The 21,200-nt window shown below is 52.4% G+C and overlaps 2 protein-coding genes across 2 annotated transcripts in view; both read left to right on the forward strand.

Moving 5' to 3' along the window:
- Positions 1-9,442, forward strand: part of LAD1 (ladinin 1) — a 40,488-nt gene extending 31,046 nt beyond the window's left edge. The window contains exons 10-14 of the mRNA XM_064272991.1: positions 1,350-1,402; positions 2,504-2,514; positions 7,868-7,948; positions 8,396-8,431; positions 9,405-9,442. Of these exons, the coding sequence (XP_064129061.1) occupies positions 1,350-1,402; positions 2,504-2,514; positions 7,868-7,948; positions 8,396-8,431; positions 9,405-9,442 (219 nt within the window). The remainder of the gene's footprint in view (positions 1-1,349; positions 1,403-2,503; positions 2,515-7,867; positions 7,949-8,395; positions 8,432-9,404) is intronic.
- TNNT2 (troponin T2, cardiac type) lies at positions 7,888-17,189 on the forward strand. The gene is made up of 11 exons (XM_064273413.1): positions 7,888-7,948; positions 8,396-8,431; positions 9,405-9,438; positions 10,583-10,643; positions 10,929-11,045; positions 12,047-12,124; positions 12,692-12,802; positions 14,045-14,154; positions 14,683-14,773; positions 16,569-16,609; positions 16,936-17,189. The coding sequence occupies exons 4-11, from the start codon at positions 10,590-10,592 to the stop codon at positions 16,979-16,981; spliced, it is 648 nt and encodes a 215-aa protein (XP_064129483.1). The 5' UTR covers positions 7,888-7,948; positions 8,396-8,431; positions 9,405-9,438; positions 10,583-10,589; the 3' UTR covers positions 16,982-17,189.
- Positions 17,190-21,200: the final 4,011 nt, after the last annotated feature.

A 21,200-nucleotide genomic window follows, 5' to 3' on the forward strand; every position in this document is an offset into this window, starting at 1 on the left:
CAGATGAGTATGCTTACTTCATATTACAGAGCAGAAAGTGAGGCTCAGAGGTATCAAAAAGACTTGTCCAAACACACTCAGCCAGCTCTGAATCTAGGTTGTTCCTGTCTCAGTGAGCGAGTAGCTCAAGGTGAGTTTCCTGGTGAAAATATTCTTTAATTTAAATTTTAATTTAGATAATTGTAGACTCACATGCAGGTGTAAAATTTAATGAAGAGAGAACCCATGTACACTTTGCCCAGTTTCCCCCAAAGATAACATTTTGCGAAACTATAGACAGAATCGCAATCAGGATATTGACATGGAAGCAATCTCTGATTTTATGCAAATTTCCCCAGTTTTACTTACACGTCTGTGTATTATCAAGTTCTGTATCATTTTAACCTGGGGAGGTGTGTGTGTCCATGACCACAGTCAAGACACTGAGTAGCTCCAAAACTACAAGGATCCCTCATGTTGCTCTTTTATTGCCCCACCCACCTCCCTCCCATCCCCACCACACACCCCTCATCCTTGACTCCTAATGACCACTATCTCTATTTCCATAACTTTGCCGTTTCGAGAATGTTATATAAATGGAATCATACAGTATACGACCTTTTGGGATTGGCTTTTTCCGATCAGCGTAATTCCCTGAATCTTGGCGAGTCATCTGCATTGTTGAGGGTTTCAATAGCTTGTTCCTTCTCATTGCTGAATGGTATTCCACGGCCTGGATGTACCGCAGTTGAGGTCATTTAACCACTCAGCCAGGAGAACTTTCTTCAGTGACGAACAGAGCATGTGGGGTGGGATGGAGGCCATGTGGCACTCGGTTCCCTCCCCACCCCCCCGGGCTTATTCAGACTGAAAAAGCGGAGAAACATTAGAGACGTTTTGAGAATTACAGAGTTCTGAACCCGATAACCTGGAAATCCAGATAGTACACGAGCTCAGAGGGAAGAAATGAAACCAACAGTAGCTGGCTGCCCTTTTGCTTTCCAGTCAACTCCGCGACCCCATGTGTGTCAGAGCAGAACTGATTTTGCTCCATAGGGTTTTCGATGGCTGGTTTTTCAGAAGTAGATCACCAGGCCTTTCTTCTGAGGTACCTCTGGGTAGACTTGAACCTCCAACCTTTTAGTTAGCAGCAGAGTGAGTTAACCTTTTACACCACCCAGGAGCTCCACCTCCTCTGCACAGAGAAGGAAGAAGACTCGCTAAAGGTCGCACAGCTAATAAGGGTCAGGGCTAGATTCACATCCCAGTCTCTCAGATCTCTCCTTACAATCGTGGGTCAGAGCTGTTCTCCTAGAGCTGAAGATGATGGACTTCTGTTTCTGCTCACTCTGACATTTTTCTCTTTCTAGAAGGAGAGCGAGACCATGTCTGACGCAGAAGACGCCGTGGAAGAGTACGAAGAGTGAGTATATGGAGCGCTGCCCTCCTCCCCCACCTGCCCCTCACACCTGCACCAGGACTCCAGGAAGTGGCCATACCTGCTTTCAGGACCCAGAGGAGAAATATACCCCCTCTCCTCCCACCCGTGGGCCACTGGGCTCCTGATCCCTGGCAGGCCACAGGCTGGAGGACTTTTGGAAGTAAATAGGCTGAGCTCCAGGGTCCACAGGGGTCCTACGTGCTAGGAGAGTGGCCACTAGCAGAGGAGCAAAGAAGCCAGGTCTCCTAAAAACTGATCCAGAAAGTTTCAGTGACTCTCCTGAGACCACAGAGCTGATTGTGCCCCACAAAAGCCAAATGAGAACTCAATGTTGTCACTCCATCTGGACATCCTAGTGTTCCTGACAACACCCATCCATGGCCTTGACAACACCTGTTCACAGCGCTGGCAACACCCGTCCATGATCCTGACACCACCAGTCCACGGCCCTGACAACACCCATCCACGATCCTACTCTGGAGAGAAGCTAGTGTGGGCACAGGAGACAACCAAACAGCCATGGGGGAAGGTCACCAGAGAGAACACAGAAGTGCAGCATGGCTCTGTCCTGACAAAACGTGCTCCCCTCTTGGGATGTAAAGACATGAAATGCCTGAGAGAACTGGCCAACAGGGCCTGGCATCAAGGCAGGCTGTCTGTAGGGCAGGAGGTCTGGCAGAGGGAGACCAGTGAGGGCTGGAATAGTCATGGAAAGCTGTGTGGAAACGGCAGGTCTTACCTGAGTAGGATTTGGAAAGAGAGAGAAGGGAAAGGGAAAGCCTTTCTAGGAGGGGGAATAGCCTGGAAACAGGTTCAGAGGTGAGAGGAGAACAGTAAGTGGGCAGAAGGCTGAGGAGACAAAACGGGCTGGGACCAGCCTCAGCTGCGAGGTAGCACTGATGAGAAGGATGGGCCAGGTTAGCGGGTGCCTCTGCAGGGCCAGCAGAGGAACGTGAGCTCCGTGAGGTAATGAGGGAAATAAAAATGGGGTAATGTGCTGAGAGAGGTCAGGGTGTGTGTGTGTGGGGTGTGGTGTGTGTGCCTGTGGTATGTACTATTGACGGCACTCCTTTTCCACTGCAGGGAGCAGGAAGGTAAGCGCATACAGGTATACTCATTTGGATCAAGGCCAGTGTGGTTTGAAACTGACCCACCTTTCTTCTCTCCTCTCCTGCTGCCTGGGCCTCCTCTTCTGAGCAGAAGAAGCTGTGGAAGGTATGTACCTTGGGGAGGAGGAGGGCCAGAAAGGAGGAAGGCTGGGAATCCGGGATTCCTGGGAGCCCTGGGAAAACAGCTTGTCTGTTCTTGCCTCTCACCCTCAAATACTCCCCAACAACCGGGACTCCTAAATGGGAATCGGCCCTGACCTCGATTGCTCAGGACTTGAGGCGAACGTTTAAACCTGTGTCTTCCGTCTGTCCAAAGTTCAAACAGAATCACCACTTTTTCCAAGGAATTATTTTTGCTTCCCCCTGCCCCCAATATTTCTTATCATGGAAAGTTTTAAATGCATATAAAAGTATCATGAATAGAATAATGAGCCCCCCATGGGGCCATTACACAACTTCGACAATCATCAACCGATGACCAAGCTTCTTTTGTTTATGCTCCATCTCCCCCCAGTTGTTCTGGAGCAGACATAAAAAATAATTCCATTCCCGTATTCATGCTTAAATATTTCAGTCTGCATCTCATAAAAAAAAAAAACAAAAACCTGTTGCTGTCAAGTCAATTCCGACTCATAGTGGCCCTTTAGGACAGAGTAGAAATGCCCCATGATTTTCCAAGGCTATTTTTTTTTTTTTTTATAGTCTTTAATAGAAGCAGACTACCACGTCTTTCTCTTGTAAAGCAGCTAGTGGGTTCGAACTGCTGACCTTTCAGTTAGCAGCTGAGTGCTTAACCACTGCACCACTGTAAGCACTATTAAAAAAAAAAATAACCTCACTACCATTCTCACACATAAGAATATTCACCTTAATAGTTTTTCAAATGTGATGATGAGCATGGAAGTACTCAGCAATCTGACACAGCCTATGTAGGCGTGAAGATTTTCCATCATCATCCTCCTTGCCATAGGCCCATTTTGACCCTCGATCCTCAGATTCTTGCTGTTTCCACTCTGAACACGTTTCTCCCTTCAGTTTTGTGTCCCTGATCTTCCTGAAAGAATACCCTAACCTTTCCTTCTTCCTGAGTGTCAGAAATATTGAAGCGTTGAAGAGGCCTGGCTCCAGTCCCCCCTCACCCCTAAATGGCCCAGGATGGCTCTCAGTTGTCTCAGCCTGCTGCATCCCAGGCAGGCTGGCTCCTGTCCCTTAGTGGCTCAGGAAGTGCTCAGGGATATCACTTCAGCACGTGGAGTGTGGCCATTGGGAGGAGAGTTTCCAAGAAGGGACGGGGGGTGGTGGCGGTGCTGGGTAGCTGGCCCCTCCATTACTCACCATGCCTTCTCAGGAAAATAGGGAGCCTCTCACACATCTAGGCTGTTCCAAGGGTATCTGGCCAAAGAGCCATCATAGGAGAAACTCACAGCAAAAACTGAGAAGGGCTATGGGAGTCACTTTTGGTTTGAATACCAAACACTTGAGAAGCTGTTTGAAATAATTTTTGAATGAAAAATTAAGCTGGCTTCAGTTTCTGCCGTTTTCCCTGCACAGATTCTTCTTCTTCTTCCTTTTTTAAATTGTGCTTTAGATGAAGTTTTACAGAGCTAATTAGTTTCTCATTAAACGGTTAATACACATATTGTTTTGTGACGTTGGTCGCCAACCCCACGACATGTCAACGCTCTCCCCTTCTCGACCTTGGTTTCCCTGTTACCAGCTTTCCTCCAGCGCAGATCCTTGATATGGTGGGTCTTCCTTTGCTTTGAAGGATTTGCCAGCTCTTTACAACAGCTTTTGGGGGTGGGATTTGAGACTTAGTCCTCTGGGTTTGGAACCAACCAGCCTGCTACACAGAGTAGGATTTGGTTATGAATGAACAAAATAATCCTCCACTGTGATGGTGATCTGAGCTCCATGTAGCATCTGCCTTGCTTGCAATTAATGGACTGCACCCTGCTCATGGCTAAGTATCTGGCTGTAAATGACCAAGAGAGCAAGGTCTAGAAAGATGCCCACTAAGCCTGCAGATGGGCGATTCCAGGAGCGTGTCTTCTTCTTCCAGAAGAGAAGTACAACAAATCACTCTAACCTCTTTTTCTGGGCAGATATTTGTATCTAGAACAACACAGCCCCGTTCATTTCCGTAGTGTTATAATGCTGGGTCTTCCTTAGATGGCTTCCTTCCAACAGGCCAGGTAAATCCCCCCGGTGCAAGTTTCTTAAGCAGGGCTATCAGAAGTGTGACTCCTAGAAACTGGAAGGGCTAATTTGGGGAAGAAAATGGTGAAGTTTGATGCACGCCTATTGCCGCCCACTCTGTCTTTTGGGGCATCCATCTGGAGCCCTGGTGGCACAGTGGTTAAACGTTTGGCTGCTAAGCAAAAGGTCAGCAGTTGGAATCCACCAGCTGCTTCTTGGAAACTCTGTGGGGCAGTTCTACTCTGTCCTATAGGGTCGCTATGAGTCGTTTGGTCTTAGTAAGAGGGAAGCTGAGGCCCTGTAGTCTAGAGGCAGGGAGCTACCAGTTACCACTTACAGAATGCTTCCTGCTTTCCAAGCACGTGTCAGATGCTCTCTCTGTGCTCGATAGTTTAATCCTCACCATGGCCCAGAACTGAGTGTAATTATTTCCATTTGGCTGATAAGCACCTGATCAGTTACTGTGAAGAAATAACTCAGGGAAGTTACTGAGAGAAGTGAGTTGTCCCAAGTTGCTAGAAAGCAGGCCATCAGGAATTCAAACTCAGGCCTAGCTCCAAAACCCACACTTTTAAAGCCACTGCACTGTCCTGCTACTCAGTCCCGGGCTGTCCATTCCCAGACTAACCTGTCTCGCTTCTCCCCTTTGTGGCTGCCATTCCCTGAACCTCAGAAGAGGAAGACTGGAGAGAGGATGATGACGGTAGTAGAATTTTTACTTTTGTTCTGCTTCCCACTCCCTGCTGTCCTGAGAGCCAGAGTGTATGTTGAGGGGGAAGTGTGTGGAGGGCAGGTGTAGGGTGGGCCAGTCATTTTCTTCCCGAGCTGAGAGGATGGCCCAGGACCCCAGTACTGAGCTCTTCATCTTGTGTCTCCTTCAAGGCCACCGACTCCTCTTTCCTGGTCTTTGTTCTTTCCCCTGGGTGGAAGAAGAGGCCACCATGCCCCAGGGTTACCTGGGTGCTCTGGGAGAAACAATGGCTTCCTTCATCTGTCCTTCTTTCATAGGTCCAAGTCTTCTCTGCGGCCTGGAAGTGCTGCCTCTTAGATCCTTGTAGCTGACTTACCTCAAAAAGAACCTTCCACAAGAATGAGAGAGCTAGCCAGCAAGGATATGGCCGGTAGTGGGGTCTACCTTCAGGGGATGTTGTTATAACCTCTCCTCACCCTCTGATGTTCCCATTCTCTGTACAATATGCCCCATCCTGTCCAGTGGTCAGGTAGCAACTGCTTCAATGCTTCCATGATGGGGGGCTCACTGCCCCCCAAGGCCACCCACTGCATCTTCAGACACCACTGTTAGAAAGCTCTTCCTAAAATTAAACCCAAATCTGTCTCCTGTCACCTCCTGGTCCTAGTCCTAGTTCTGGGGGCTAGGTTGGGCAGTGAGAAGAACCCTAGCTGGCTTATCTCCCAACCTGCTGCAAATGTGAGGATTAACCTCTGGAACGAGTGGCCCTGTTCTGCCCCCACTGCACACAGCATTGTTTAGTGCTAGGCCCCTCCCTACACAGGCAGGGTGGCCAGGAGGCAAGTAGTCTTGAGACAAAGTCATCTGAAGAGCAGCTGGAGGAACTGAAATAGTTAGCCAGAGCAGACAGGACGTGATGACAGCCTTTGAGTGTGCACTGGCTGCTGAGGGGTGATGCGGACTGGACTTGTTGCCAGTCCCCAAGGCTAGGACTAGGGCCAGGGAGTGACCTTTCAGAAGACAGATTTGGGTTTAATTTTAGGAAGAGCTTTCTAATAGCAGTATCTAAAGATGCAGTGGGTGGCCATGGGGGGCAGTGAGTTCCACATCATGGGAGCATTCAAGCAGATGCTGCCTGACCACTGGACAGGGTGGGGTATACTATACAGAGAATGGGAATATCAGAGGGTGGGGAGAGGTTGTAACAACATGGCCTGAGGGTGGACCTCACGACTGACCATATCCTTGCTCACTAGCTCGCTACTCTTATTCTTCTGGAAGGTTCTTTTTGAGGTAAGTCAGCTACAAGGATCTAAGAGGCAGCACCTCCAGGCCTCAGAGAAGACTCAGACCTATGAAAGAAGGACAGGTGACAGAGGCCATTGTTTCTCCCAGAGCACCCACATGGCCCTGTGGCGTGATGGCCTCTTCTTCCACCCTGAGGGGTTTTCTTCTCCCTCTGACAAGAGGCCACCTCTTGTCAGTCCGTAGTCAGTCAACAAGCATTGATCAAATACTTCCTACAGGCGGCTCAGTGTGCTTGGTGTCGTTCTGTCTTATCTGTCTGTCTACTTCAAGTGCCTGATTGTGGTGGGGTCTACACTCTACCATGCAAATGGATGAAAATAGAAAAATCTTGCCAACTCTCCATGGAGTACAAATAGTGTGGTTTCTTTGGAGACAGATGAAGGGTCTCTAGACTTGGAGGGTCCCAGGGATCAGGACAGGAACTTCCCTGACGCCTCACCTCAAGTAAGACACATTCTGTGAAATTGTAGGATGGGGTCACAGCACCAGAGGTGTCATAGGGGAAAGGGAAACCATCTTGGGCAAACTGACCGCTGGAGCAATGAATCTTGCTGGGCCTGCCCTTCTCTGGTGCTGCCCACAGCACCCACCACATCCTAACTCACTCCTACCGCAGACTTCTGGCCCGCCTAGAGGCCTCTAGGTACAGAAAGGACCTTCATACTTGAAAAGGCACAGTTCTGATCCCAAAACTCCCAGAGAGGAATGTTTGGAACTAAAAGACTGCTCACAAGCCTGCTCATGTCCTTCTGTTGCGGATCAGGAGTCAACAAACTTTTTTTGTGAAGGGATAGATAGTAAATATTTTAGGCTTTGTGGGTCATATGGTCTCTATTGCAACTACTTTGCTATTGTAACACAAAAGCCGCCATAGACAGGATGTAAATGAAGGGCTGTGTTCCAATAAAGCTTTATGCACAGAAACAGGCTGGGGGCCAGATTTGGCCCTTAATCTGTAATTTGCTGACCTTTGGTTTAGACCAAGAATGGAGCTGTTCCCTGCTATTCACACCAGTTGTCCCAAAGTTCATCTGGAACCTGGGTATCATTGATCCCTCCACTTGTTCTCTGATCTGGGCTCTGCCTAGTAGTACAAGAAATGGGGGCCTGGTTATTCACATGCCTGGTTCACTTCTCCAGAGCAGGAGGAGGCAGTGGAAGAAGAGGCTGAAGGGGAAGCTGAGGCTGAGGAGGCTGAGATTGAGGAGATTAGGGCAAAAGGTAAGGCTTTGGGGTAAGCGTGTAAGAAATTTAGTCGTGGTACATAGTGGGGTAGAGAGTTCCCAAGGCCGTGTCTATGGCGGTAAGAAACACACCTGTGAATTAATGATACCCACCTCCTGAGTGTATTGTGGGAATAAAATGAAATGACGTATGTGAAAGAGCTTGTGTATTCCAAGCTGTGTGTATCTCCAACCTGGGGTCCTGCTCCTCCTGTCTCTGAGACCTCATTTGGGCTGGGTTCAACAGTTGTTCAATCAGTGAACATTTACTAGGTGCTTCTTTTATGTCAAGCAATCTTGAGACCAGGAGCACATGTGGTGAATAAGACATGGTCCTTGACTCTATAACCAGCAGGGTGCACTTTGGTTAGAACCTGTTTGTGGGGAAGGCTCTTGGCAGTGGGGCTTGAGCTCAGGCTTGACAGAATTCTTACTTTTTGTTTAGAAGATGAACAAGAAGATGAGGCTAAAGAGGCTGAAGGTAAGGACTGTTGGCCATCAGAAGGGAGTTTGAGGTGGCAAGGGAACCCTTCACAGAAGCTTTGGGGGAGACTGCCCACAGGGCTCCTTCCAGGAAGGTGGGGGCGGTGAAGACAGGGTCTTGGGAGAAGAGAAAACAGAAGTGGTGGCAGCTGTGTGCTTCAGATGTTGGGCTCCACACAACTGCCCTTTGTCCCAGAGAGGTGGCCTTGATGGTGCCCAGAGGAAGAGGGGACCCGTGCCCAGCTCCTTGGTCAGGGCAGGGCAGGCAGAGGTCATGTCCATACACGAGACTCCCAGAGCTCAGTGAAATCACGCATAGGGTGTGCAGTGCCTGTTAGGACAAAATCCCAAGGCATGTGAGAAATGGTCCGTGTGGATCATTGCTGTCAGCACCGTGACGCTGCAGCCTGTACGAGGGTTCTAGATGGCCCCAGTCACACCTCCAGAGAGGTGCTGGCCCCAGTCACACCTCCAGAGAGGTGCTGGCCCCAGTCACACCTCCAGCAGTGAGGGCAATTATCCTGGGCTTGGACTCATGCCAATCTGCTTCCTTGCCCTGTGGCTACCAGAAGTCTAGGAGGTGACCAAGGAGGCAAAGACGTGGGAGGGGACTCTGGGGCCAGGACCCCCAGGGACATTTCCACAGGAACCTGAAGCTCTAAGCAACATTTCCTCACTCAGAACTGGTAAATGGTAGAAGGCTTTGAAGTTGCGCACCGAGTGTGTGTGCTCCCTTCTAGGGTTCAGCCCTTCCCAGGGATACCCCACTGGGAGCTGCACTGGGAGACCAAGTGTGGGGCTTGCAGCCCTTGCTGCCTTAATTCTTGTTGGTGTGCCTGGGCTCATGGGATCCCAGGGGTAGAAAAGAGTCACTGTGCAGACGCAGAACAGAGCCCCACAGGCACCAAGGGGCTGGGCTAAGACCAGAACAGGCCTCATGACCTGTGGGTCTGTTCTTCTTTCCCCTCCAGATGGCCAGGTGGAGGAGTCCAAACCCAAGCCCAGGTGAGTGGGACACACCTGTGTGAGGCCCTGAGTGTGGAAGGCCAATGGCAGATGGTGGGAATGGGGCAGGAGTGTTCACTGGCTGGGGATGTGGTAGGTACAGACCACCACGTGTAGTTCTACGGGCCGTGTTCTGCACAGGGGTCTCCTCAGAGAGTCACCAAGGGAGGGCGGGGTGCTTTGATACCACCCACGTGTGAAACCCACCTGAAGGTGGTGGTGTTGGATGGGTTAGAGGACAGGGAGCATTTCCCTTTTGGCGATGCTAAACCCACAAGTAGGTGGCATCTCAGCACATTCCCATTTCAGTGTGACCGACTGGAGCCAAACCAAACGCAAATCTGTTGATTCAACTCATAGCGACCCTATAGGACAGAGTAGAACTGTCCCATAGGATTTTCAAGGCTGTAATCTTTATGGAAGCAGTTTACGGAAGTGACTGCCACATCTTTCTCCCATGGAGTGGCTGGTGGATTCGAACTGCCGAACTTCTGGTCAGCAGCCTAGTTCTTAACCACTGTGCCGCCAGGGCCCCTTATGAAAACGGACACAGCCCAGCCCAAAGCAAATCTCAGCTCCATTTGCCCAGCAATTTTCCCGGCCACTTGTACGTACACTGTAGTATTTCATTTCAGCCTCCCCATAACCCTGCCCAGACCTGAGGGCAGATGGGGAAACTGAGGACCAGAGCCTGGGCCTGATGTCACACAGCAAGTATGAGCCAGGGGTGGCACCAAACCGCAGGACTCCTGGGCTCGTGGGGATATTCTGTGGGGTCAGCCATGGGAGTTTGGAGGCAGGCAAAGCTGTCATTTTGTCACAGATCCTTTGTTTCCTTGTTGGGCAGCTTTGAGCAAGTCACCACCTCTCCAAGTCTCTGCTTTCTCAATGAGATTAATGATAGCCACGTCCTGGGTGTACTGTGGGCATGAAATGCAATGACTCATGTAAAAGAGCTTTGTATATTTCAAGGTGCAGAGCAAGTGTGAGGTCTCTTACTGTTAATGTCACTGTTGTTATTATGGCTGTGGTTGGCTGGGGCAGTGGTGGTGAGGAAGAAGGACTCTGCCGGCTCCAGGCACCCAAAGTCTCCCTCAGGTACACAGCAGGGTTGATGCTTATCAACTCCTTATTCCTCTAACAGGCTATTCATGCCCAACTTGGTGCCACCCAAGATCCCTGATGGAGAGCGGGTAGACTTTGATGTGAGTGGTGCTGTGGGGAGGGCAGGCCTGGATGGGGGTGGTCATGAGGGCCCTGACAAGACCTTGTAGGCTTGTGGGGGCAGGTAGGACGGTGCCTACAACAGCCAGGCTGGGTGCCAGCCCCTGAGAAGTATCCTGGATTCAGGCCCCAGGTGCCCCTTCCCTGGCCAGGCCCCAGACCCCAGGGGCCTTTTTGGATTGAACAGGGGGTGTCTAGCCCGCCCATCATATCTCTCCCCTGGACTTGCGTGTGGCAGCCTCTGACCCCTGGTGGTCCACCTGTAGGACATCCACCGGAAGCGCATGGAGAAGGACCTGAACGAGCTGCAGACGCTGATCGAGGCTCACTTTGAGAACAGGAAGAAGGAGGAAGAGGAGCTCATTTCGCTCAAAGACAGGATCGTAGGTGTCCCATCTCCCAGTGCAATGCTCCTGTCTTCCATCCCCTTTCCTTAGGCCCGCTTCCTCCAGGCAGCCTTCCTTGGGGCCCCTAGCCCTGGTAGATGTTTCCCTCCAGCAGGACCTGCTGCACTTTGAGCCTCTCTTGAAGCAAGCTCCTGCTCTGCCCTGCACCTTGGTTTTTGGGTCTCTGCCTTCTCTCCCCACCAGACTGGATGCTCCTTTATGCCAGGAGCTGAGTCTATTCATCTCTGGGCCCCCCAGAGGGCCTAACTCAGGCCCTGGCTATGGAATGGCCAATCAAAAAGGCCTGTCGTCCAGCTGCCCCCTGCCTCCTTCCCATAGAGCACACAAGGTTTACTTAGCAAAACTACATTGCTTTTGCTGTCCTGTACTTGAACGGGAGAAACTCTGCATTACTTCCTCCTTCAGAGAATATAAAAGGCATGTTCAAATCCTGGTAATCCAAAGTTGCTATAGAAAACATCTACAACACTAAGAAAGAGAAGATGTGTGTGAAATCCCAAATTATCCCGAGGAGAGGGGGAGTGGGCAGGGTGGTCCCTTTATTTCTTTTATTTTTTCTCCACCAAATTTGCCTTCCTGCAGACATGCTGCTCTGGCTGGCAGCTGAGGACTGGGCTATCTTTGAGCACAGAGCAGCTGCTGGGGCTGGGGTTGGGTGTAGCTCTGTAGGAGTCAGCAGTAGCCCGCTTGACATTGTTCAAATTGTTTCAGACTTCACCGTGAATAATGTACCATGTGGGCCATCCTCACATGCCCCAGAGTGGGCCAGCCTTACTTAACTAGGATGCTTTCCTTACTGGCTCACCCATGCAGTGGGCCCCTGCTTATGCCCGAGAAACTGGCCTTTCGAGGACAGGCCTTGACTGTGCCTCTGGGTGTGGGCAACCACACCCTGAGACTCCTGTGAGGGAAAGCTCCTCACTGGCCCCTGCATCTCTGATGACCCCTCCCCTATATGTACTCACCTCCCTCCACAGGAGAAGCGGCGGGCAGAGCGTGCAGAGCAGCAGCGCATCCGGAATGAGCGTGAGAAGGAACGTCAGACTCGCCTGGCTGTGAGTGATCCCCCCTCGGCACACAGAGCCCCCTGACATACCTCCAGCTCCTGCGTTGCCCATGGAGACCGCTCCAGCTCCCCAGTCTCCCCTCTACTCCTAGATATTGATTCAGTCAAGAGACAACAAACACCTGCCAAGTGCTGGGCATTGACCTGCACTGACAATACACCTGTGAACAAGACAGACACTGTATAGATCCTTATGCACTCAGTATTTTAGACTCCAGTCCTCAGTCCTTGCCCAGACCAAGCTACCCAGGAATTGAGGGTCCCTGGCTCTCTTCTTGTGCTGCTGCTGAGACCCTTCCCAAGCAATAGGCTTTCTTGGGGAACATCCCAGCCTGAGAGGATGATGGGACCTCACACATGGGGTCCAGAACCTCATTCATTCATTCAATAAACACATCTTGTGCCCTTGGAAAGCTCCTTGCCCAGTGGAGAGAAAGCTCAGCCTGCCCATTAAGATTTAAAAAAAAAAAAAAAAATTAAGATTACTAGCTTCAAAATCAGGGTTTGTCCCCCTCCCCCTCAATGTGCTCTCTTCTTCCTCTTTCCCACAAATCAGGAAGAGAGGGCCCGGCGAGAGGAGGAGGAGAACAGGAGGAAGGCTGAGGATGAGGCCCGGAAGAAGAAGGCTTTGTCCAACATGATGCATTTTGGAGGATATATCCAGAAGGTACGCAGGAGAGCAGCAGCAGTCACCATGAGGCCCTGGTGTATCCGTGCAGAAGGAGGTGTCCATTGCAGCAGACAGACTTTAGGTTGGATTCCAGGAAGAACTTCTCAGCTGCTATGGGAGGGAAGCTGAGGCCTCTGCCTGCCTAGCCCCTGAGCTGGCTCTTAGCCTGGCTGTGGCATCTACTAGGAGGGACCTGCTGGGGTAAGGGCAGCAGCCAGAGGCTGAGGCACCGATGCTTCACCTCACCCTGGGCTGCAGCCAGGCCCAGGAATCCCCGAGGTGGCCAGGTGCAGCTGGAAGTGTCCTGTTTCTAGAGTCAGAGTTCTGGTTGGAGAGCCAGCTCTGTCACATACAACCATGTGGCCTTATGCAACCTCTCTGAATCTCAGCTTCTTCATCTGTAAAATGGGATTAATATTGCCTGCCCTGTCTGCTTTGAGAAGATCAAATGAGCCGACATGAAAAGCACCTATGTGCTATGCAGATGTGAGGTGGTATTTATTCTTGGGAACTCACTCTTAATTCTTAATTTTTATGGCCTACTCCTACCAGATACTCCACTCTCAAGGGAGAATGGGGTATGTAAAATTGGTCCAGAACGTTTTCTTAGATTTCCAATGTCCCCAGCTCAGAACCAGGCCAGCCACCCCATCTCTGCCCCCATGGTGACCCTACCAGCCTAATCTTTGTCATGGCCCTGCTACCCCCAGACTCATGTCCTAGTGAACGTGGCTGCTACAGTGAGCATCTGAATCATCTTCTCCTTCTCCCCCTTGTGTCTCTCTTTGCCTTTGTCTTCGCCCTATGCCCTGCCCTTCCTCTGTGTCTCTGTTGCGGTCTCGGTCTTTCTCTCTTGGTCTTTCTCTCATGGTTTCCTGGCTTTGCAGGCCCAGGTGGGTACCAAACGCTCTTCCTCCCTGTAGTTTTAGGGGAGCATCCTGGGAGGGGAAGGCACCTTGCTGGAGGGGAGGAGTGTGGAGATTGGGCTGGATGAGGGGGCAGGAGCCTGGGGAGAGATGGAAGAGGTTGAAGAGGCAAAGGAGGAAGGGGCCAAAATGACCCTTCTTGCTTCTGCCTCAGTTTCTCTGGGGAATCCAGACGATTGATGGTGTGTGGGTGGGGTAGGGGGTGGTTGGCAGGAACAAGGTCCTTTTCCCATTGGGGTTTTTTTGAAGGGGCTGGGGGATGAGGTGCGGGTGGTCTCTCGCCAACTTCCCCTGCTTGCACCACCGCCTCCAGACGGAGAGGAAGAGTGGGAAGAGGCAGACAGAGCGGGAGAAGAAAAAGAAGATTCTGGCTGAGAGGAGGAAGGTGCTGGCCATCGACCACCTGAATGAAGATCAGCTGAGGTCGGCCGAGGAGGGAAGGTCCTCAGGGCCTGCAAATGTCCATCCTGGGATGTCAGGGCAGAGGGACGTTCTCATTGAGACCACCAGGGGGTGCTACTCCCTCACATATTCCCGAGAGCATGTGTGGTGGGCCATTTCCCAGGGCATATTTGCAGTTGGGCGTGAGCCTTCTCCAGTCTGTGCTTGGATCATAGGCAAAGAAACTGGGCAGGCCCCTCACCTCTCTGAGCAACGGCTTCCCCATCTGCATAGTGGTGGCAGGAAGGGGACTGAGCTAGGTGCTCTCTGCTGTGCCTTCTTCCTCACCATCCCCAGAACTTCGCTCTTGGCAGGTCCTGGTGTCTGTTCTGGAGTGCTGGCACCTCCATTTGACCCCAGGCTGGGCCAGGCTGTGGGGTGGGCTGGGGCACTCACCCTCAGCAGGACTGGAGCAAGGAGGAGGGCTGCGGTCCCTGGGGCTGGGTCAGGACCATGTGAAGCCTGATGAGGGCCCTTCCTAATATCCCATCCCTGACTCGGCCTGTGCAGAGAGAAGGCCAAGGAACTGTGGCAGAGCATCTATAACCTGGAGGCGGAGAAATTTGACCTGCAGGAGAAGTTCAAGCAGCAGAAATATGAAGTGAGCCACATGCTGCTCTTCCTCTGCCCCTTCAAGTCCCCTTTGCATGTTCTCCTGGTTTGACTGGGTCTCATGCGGCTGCCGCCGGTCAGGCCTTTCCCAGTTTCCCTTACCCTCCTTCAACTTCCTTCCAGCCCACCATGTTCAGTGCCCACCAGTGTGCCGTTGCTTGCTGGGGGCACCTGAGGGTTTGCTGGGGCAGAGCAGAGATACTTTTCTGGGACTTCAACCCCGGGGTCTTCCTGCCTCCCAGCCAGACATCCCTGGAGGCAGAGGCAGCAGCTCAGATGCACTGAGCCACATGGGAAGACCTGGATGCACAAAGCTGGCCACCTGAGAGAGGGCCACCAGAGATGCAGCCACCCCACCCAGTGTGCACATAGGCAGGCTGGGCCTCAAGCCCTCAGCCTTACAGGGTCCCAGGAGCATGAATGGGGGTCTCAGGTGTACAGACATGAGGCAGGAAAATAGCTGAACTGACACTGGTCCTGCACAATGTACTCAGACCTGGGAGCCAGCCCTGCCCGCCCGACCTCTTGGTCTGGCTAAGGAGGAAAGCCTCTTCCCTGGAGGGTCTGCTTAGCTCTCCTGCCAAACCTCACCACCCTATCCAAGGGGGCCCTTTCCTGAGCCTGGCTCAGGCCCCCATGGCTATAGGGTGGCTCTCTCCCCTATACTGAGAGAGGCAGCATTAGGTGGTAATGAAGAGCGTGGACCCTGGAGCCACACCGCCTGGGTCAGAGTTCTGGCTCTGCCACTTACTAGCTGTGTGACCAAGTTACTTAACTTGTCTGTGCCTCTGTTTCCTCATCTAATCCTAAGATAACAATAGGACCTACCTCATAGGGTTTCTGTGAAGATTCAGCCAATTGCTGCTGAGCCAGCTCCAACTCTTGATGCCCCCATGTATGTCAGAGTAGAACCGGGCTCCGTAGGGTTTTCAATGGCTGATTTTTCTGAAGTAGATTGCCAGGCCTTTCTTCTGAGGTGCCTGAGTGGACTCGAACTTCTAACCTTTTGGTTAGCAGCTGAGCACATTAACCATTTGTACCAATCAGGGCCATTGTTAGGATTACAGAGATAATAAGAATAAACAAAATAGCAATAGCCAATTTGTATGTTCCAGGCACTGTTCTGAGCACTTTACAGGTATTAATTTATTAAGCCTGAATTACAATCCCATGGGTTAATGTTTAGGGAAGTGCTTAGAACAGAGCCTGGTACTCACTAAGTGCTCCACAGGTGTGAACCGTTGTCTAGGTCTCTCTAGGCCATGTGGCTTCCAGCTGTCCTCTGGCTCTACACTTAACTCCGCTCTTGGCCTACGGGGCACAGATTTGGCCAAGTTATGGCGCTGTGCCTCAAAGGGTCAAGCTTCGGGCATGGGGTGGACAGCTGGGCGGGGCAGAGTGGGGGTGGGGAGAGTGGTCTTAGGCTGGGCTGGAGTCCATACACAGGTGCCCACCTTGCTCATCCCCAGCTCTCAAGAGGCCCAAATTATGGGACCCTCAGCCTGAGCCTCCTGTGGCCCCGGGACCTCACAGTGAGAGCCCAGTGGGGCAGCCAGGAAGCCTCTCTTTGGCTTCTGCCTCTGGGGACCTGGGCCTATCTTGACCCCTACCTATTTCAACCGAGTGGCATGGCCCTCATCTTCCTCCCCTCCCCCTCCCCCTCATCCTTTTCCCCCACCCCCTCCTCTGCTGTGCTGCGCCCCCTTCTCCGCCACCCCAGGCCAGCTAGGACCTGAGCCCAACGAGCTCCAACCTTGCTCTTTTCTTTCCCACTTTTCTTGCAGATCAACGTTCTCCGAAACAGGATCAATGATAACCAGAAAGTGTGAGTATCTGAGTTCAGCCTTCCCCTGCCCCCTCCTCCCCTCCCTTCCCGACCCCTCACCCCTCCTCTGAGGGCCTCTGAGGGCTGTGGGTTCCCATCCCTTCCTCCTCTCCTTCGGCTCACAGCCTTCCTTTTGGGCACCCTCCCTGAGCCTCTCTCTTCTCTCCCCTGGGCACTGCTGGCCAGTGGGAAAAGGGGTGTGGGGCCTGAGGCAGCTGCCCTATTCTGCCCCTGGCTGCTCCTCTTGACTCCCAGCAGCCCCCCACTACAGAGACCTGCTCTTCTGCCCTGGGTCCCCCATCTGACTGGGTCCTCTTCCCCTGCAGCTCCAAGACCTGTGGGAAGGCCAAAGTCACTGGGCGCTGGAAGTAGAGATGGCAGCCTCCTTAAAGGCCATGCCTCCTTCACCAAGGACCTGTTCTTTGTTGTGTTCCCACCTTGCACGCCATGCCCCCCAGCTCCTGGAGACCACAAGCAGAATTCAGTCTGGAAACCAGGAGCTGGCCAATATAGAAGCTGCCACTCATGCCTGCCCCAGCCCCCACCCCCACACCCCAAATAAAAAGCACCACACACCAAATAGCATTTCTGTCATTTTCCCTTCAGAGGGAGGGACACTGAGGGGAGACCCTGGTCTCACAGGGAGGCAGGTGGACGTCAGAGCCACAGGGACACAGGCCCCTGGTGTCTGCCAGACTTGAGGGGTGCTTGCCCACTTGGTCCCTGATGGCCTGCCTCCAGCACCCACAGAGGCCTGGCACCCACAGAGCAGGGAGAGGGCAGATGGCCCAGGGAGCACACACACTTTCTCACAGCAGAGGAGGGAGGCACAGACAGCCAAAAGGGCTTGTGACCTGAGCCACTGTGAGTCAGCAAGGGCAACACACTGGGGAAGCACTTGGTCAAGTGGGGACGTTGTATTCCCACGTGAGTCACTCCTAGGGGAACAATGGAGGCCGCTTTGGACTGTCATTGTTTTCATTCTCATTCTGGCCGGGTCACTCAAAATCAGGCATCTGAGGGGCAAGGAGCCCTCGAGGAAAGGCGAAAAGCCAGTTTCATGGGGCAGCTTCTCAGGCCTAAGCTGCCGAGAGGTGTGAGCTAATCTGGGTGCCTCCATGTCTGTGAACTGCATGTCCTCTAGAGCTTGAGCCACCAACCAGGGACACAGGGCCCCTTGAGTGGAAAAGACAGCATGGCGGCACTGATTCCAGTGGGCAGAGGACACAGATATGATAGGGATGAGTGAGTACTTGATTCAACTCTAGACCAAATCCCCGAGTAGGGCCAGTTCTCTTCCACCTCCATACCTTTGCTCAGGCTGTTCCCTCTGCCTAGAATGCCTTTCCCCACGCCCCAAGTCATCCGTCAAATAGAGCTTAGTGATCACTGTGTCTGAGGAGGCTTCCCATCATCTTCTAACCAGCGTGAATTCATTTCTCCTTGCTCTGAGCAGCCTGGACTATAGCTGCTGTCACAGAGTCACCACATTGTATTAGACTCATCCGTTCCTACAGGTGTTGCCCCTTTGTCTTAGCTCGATAGCATCCAGTAAGTTGTATTGAAAGAAACAGCATAGACTTACTTGTTGTTATTGTTAGTTGCCGTTAACTCAATTCCAACTCATGGCGGCCCCATGTGTGCAGAGTAGAACTGCTCCGTAGACCTACTTACCCTGTGCTCTGTGCCAGGCACTGTGATAGATGTTAGTGAGGAGAGATGAAAGGACATAGTGCTTGGGTAACTGGGAGGCACCTATCCTGGCATCTTGGCCTCATTGAATTTTCATTCATTCATTCATTCGTTCAATAAATATTTCCTGAGCAACAGCTATATGCTAGGCACTGTGCTGGGCATTTAAGCAGATTTGAACAGACACGTCCTTGCCCTTATGGAGCTCACAACCCAGTGGGAGAGACAGAAAAGTCAACTGGAGGTTTTAGCTCAGTGACAGCAGGGGAGGTGTAGGAGGCTGGGAAGCAGAGAGAAGGGGCACCCCACCTGGACTTGGCAGGAAGGAGGGTTTTCTGGAGGAAAGAATGTCTATACTGAGCCCCAGAGGGGGGGAAAGAGAAAGCTAAGGAGAAAGGCTCAGAGGTGGGAAGGTGGAGCAGCATATATGAGGTCCTAGGAGCAAGAGCCAGCATGGTGTGTTTGGTGTATTACAAAATCCAAGCGTCTTCTGACAGGGAATTAGCAGGCTCCTCTGTAAGTGCCCAGGAGTAGGCAGGAGGCAGGAGCCAGGGCCTCAGGCGCAAGGAGGGCTGTCACCATTGTCTCGGGGAGACCCATCGCCCAGCCCCACTTAACCCGATTTGCCAGGTGGGACTGCTGAGTCAATGCTCCATGCCAATGGTGCCAGCCCCTCTCCTGGTAACAGGGCAGGCAGCACACTTCACCCTCACCTGCCACCTTGGTGAGGTGGGGGAAAGCCTAGAGAAAGAGTGGCACTGAGTCCAGAACTGGGGCATCAGAATTTTCCAACCTTCATCAACTCTCTGTGAGGCTTCACCTCTCCTGCCTCAGTGTCTCCCTGGAGGAATAGGAGATAATGTTGGCACTGTCATGATCCTGTCTCCTCCTGCTTCTCCTCTCCCAGCAAAGCTCTGGTAGCTGTGGCCTCTCCTTTAAAAAGAGTGCGGAGGTGGACACACAGGGCCTTCCCTGAAGTCAGGTCCCACTTACTCTCCTTTTTTCTAGGGTCACCTGGTGTTCAGGAAAGATCTTTTGAGTGCCCCAGCCACTGCCCAGTCTAGCCCCCAATGCCGGCATCTTAATAGGAGCGGCATGGCTTAACCTTGGTGCTTGCTTGTGGGGAGCTCTTCTCCATAAGGGAAGGGGCCCCGTCCTCTCCCAGTCACCAAGGAGAGGGTGTGCCGGCGGGGGTTGGGGGGGGGACCATCAGCACAGGGCAGGGACTGCTTTTTAGCCCCATAGGCCTGCGCCACAGGCTTCAGCCCAGTGGACCCGAGCTCTCCCCATGATAGTTCCAAAAATCAGAGGGACCACGGACACATGCTCAGGAACACTGCGGTGGATTCCTGAGCACCAAGGCGCTGAGAGAAGCTCTGGTGGTGCGGTGGCTAAGTGCTCAGTAAGCTAACTGAAGGGTCAGTGGGTCGAACCCATCACCCTCTCTGCAGGACAAAGACGCGGCAGTCTGCTTCTGTAAAGATTACAGCCTTAGAAACGCTATGGGGCGGTTCTATTCTGTCCTGTAGGGTCGCTATGCGTCGGAATCGACTCCACAGCACCTAACAACAGCAACAACATCAACAATAAGGCACCAAGAGCTGACTCTCCTCCTCCTGATTTCATTTAGTCCCTCCACTTTGCTGAACTGAATCCTAATGGTGCACCAAAAGCCCCTCCGCCTCTGTGGCCCCCACATTGTCAGCTTTGGGTGCACCCCTTGGCTTGTGGATCTCTCAGAGGCACCCAGTGCACACCCATAATAATAATAAATGTTAAAACCCCAAAAACCAAACCCCTCGCTGTGGAGTCGATTCTCACTCATAACAACCCTGTAGTACAGAGTAGAACTGCCACACAGGGCTTCCAAGGCTGTCAATCTTTAGGAAAGCAGATTGCCACATCTTTCTCCCACGGAGATGGGACGCGGGTTTGAATCACTGACCTTTCTGTTAGCTTTAATCACTGCATCACCAGGGCTCCTTCGTAATAAATGTCAGCCCATGCTATTGATATTTTTATGTTACTGCTCCCTCTCAGGAAACCCTGGTGGCGTAGTGGTTAAGTGCTAAGGCTGCTAACCAAAAGTCGGCTGTTCAAATCCACCAGGCACTCCTTGGAAATCCTAAAGGGCGGTTCTATTCTGTCCTGTGGATCTCTATGAATCAGAATTGACTCAATGGCAATGGATTTGATTTTTGGTTTGGCCCCCTTTCAAGGCCTTCAGTTCTGGGGAAACTGAGTTCACCAGTGCTGGGTCCGGGCTGCCCCTCCTTGAGTATGGTGTTTTATGGAGCCCCAGAGGCTTCTCTCCCCTCTGGGTTCCAGGGTTGTGTCTTTTCCCGGTAGGGTGTTGAGCGCCCACCCTAGAGGCTGCCCCTCGGGTGGTTTGCCCAGGTTGGTGCCAGTGCCTGGATGGAGGTGGCAGAACTTGCTCCCAAGGTGGGTTCCTTCCCTGACACCGAAGCTTGGTTTCTGGAAAGGGTGGGGCTGGGCTTGCGCTTCCATGGGCACCCGCCCTGAAGGGAGGCAGGGCTGGCTCTCCTGAAGTGCCGGGACTGGGAGCAGGACCCAGGGCTAGGTTCTCAGATTGGCCCAAATTGGGGGTGGGGAACAGGCTGGAGGAGCCAGGAAACCAGACTGGATGCCATGTTCCCACAGTGTGGCCACGGGCAGTGCCTGCCCTGCCCTGTCAGCCCTGCCAGGAGGAAGACTGAGTGTGAAAACGAGGGGAAATGCTGCTGAAGGAGGGAAAGGCACCGCTTCTCCTGCACAGCAGGCCCCTCACATGCTCACGCTCTGTGCCCCCATGCCAGGCGCCCGTGCTGGGTTCTTCGCACGTGTTCTCTCCTGCCAGCCACCCACGATCCCCAGGGCACACCCCCATGTTGCAGATGAG

This window comes from Loxodonta africana, chromosome 20 (genome assembly GCF_030014295.1).
Source record: "Loxodonta africana isolate mLoxAfr1 chromosome 20, mLoxAfr1.hap2, whole genome shotgun sequence".
Classification (NCBI taxonomy): domain Eukaryota; kingdom Metazoa; phylum Chordata; class Mammalia; order Proboscidea; family Elephantidae; genus Loxodonta; species Loxodonta africana.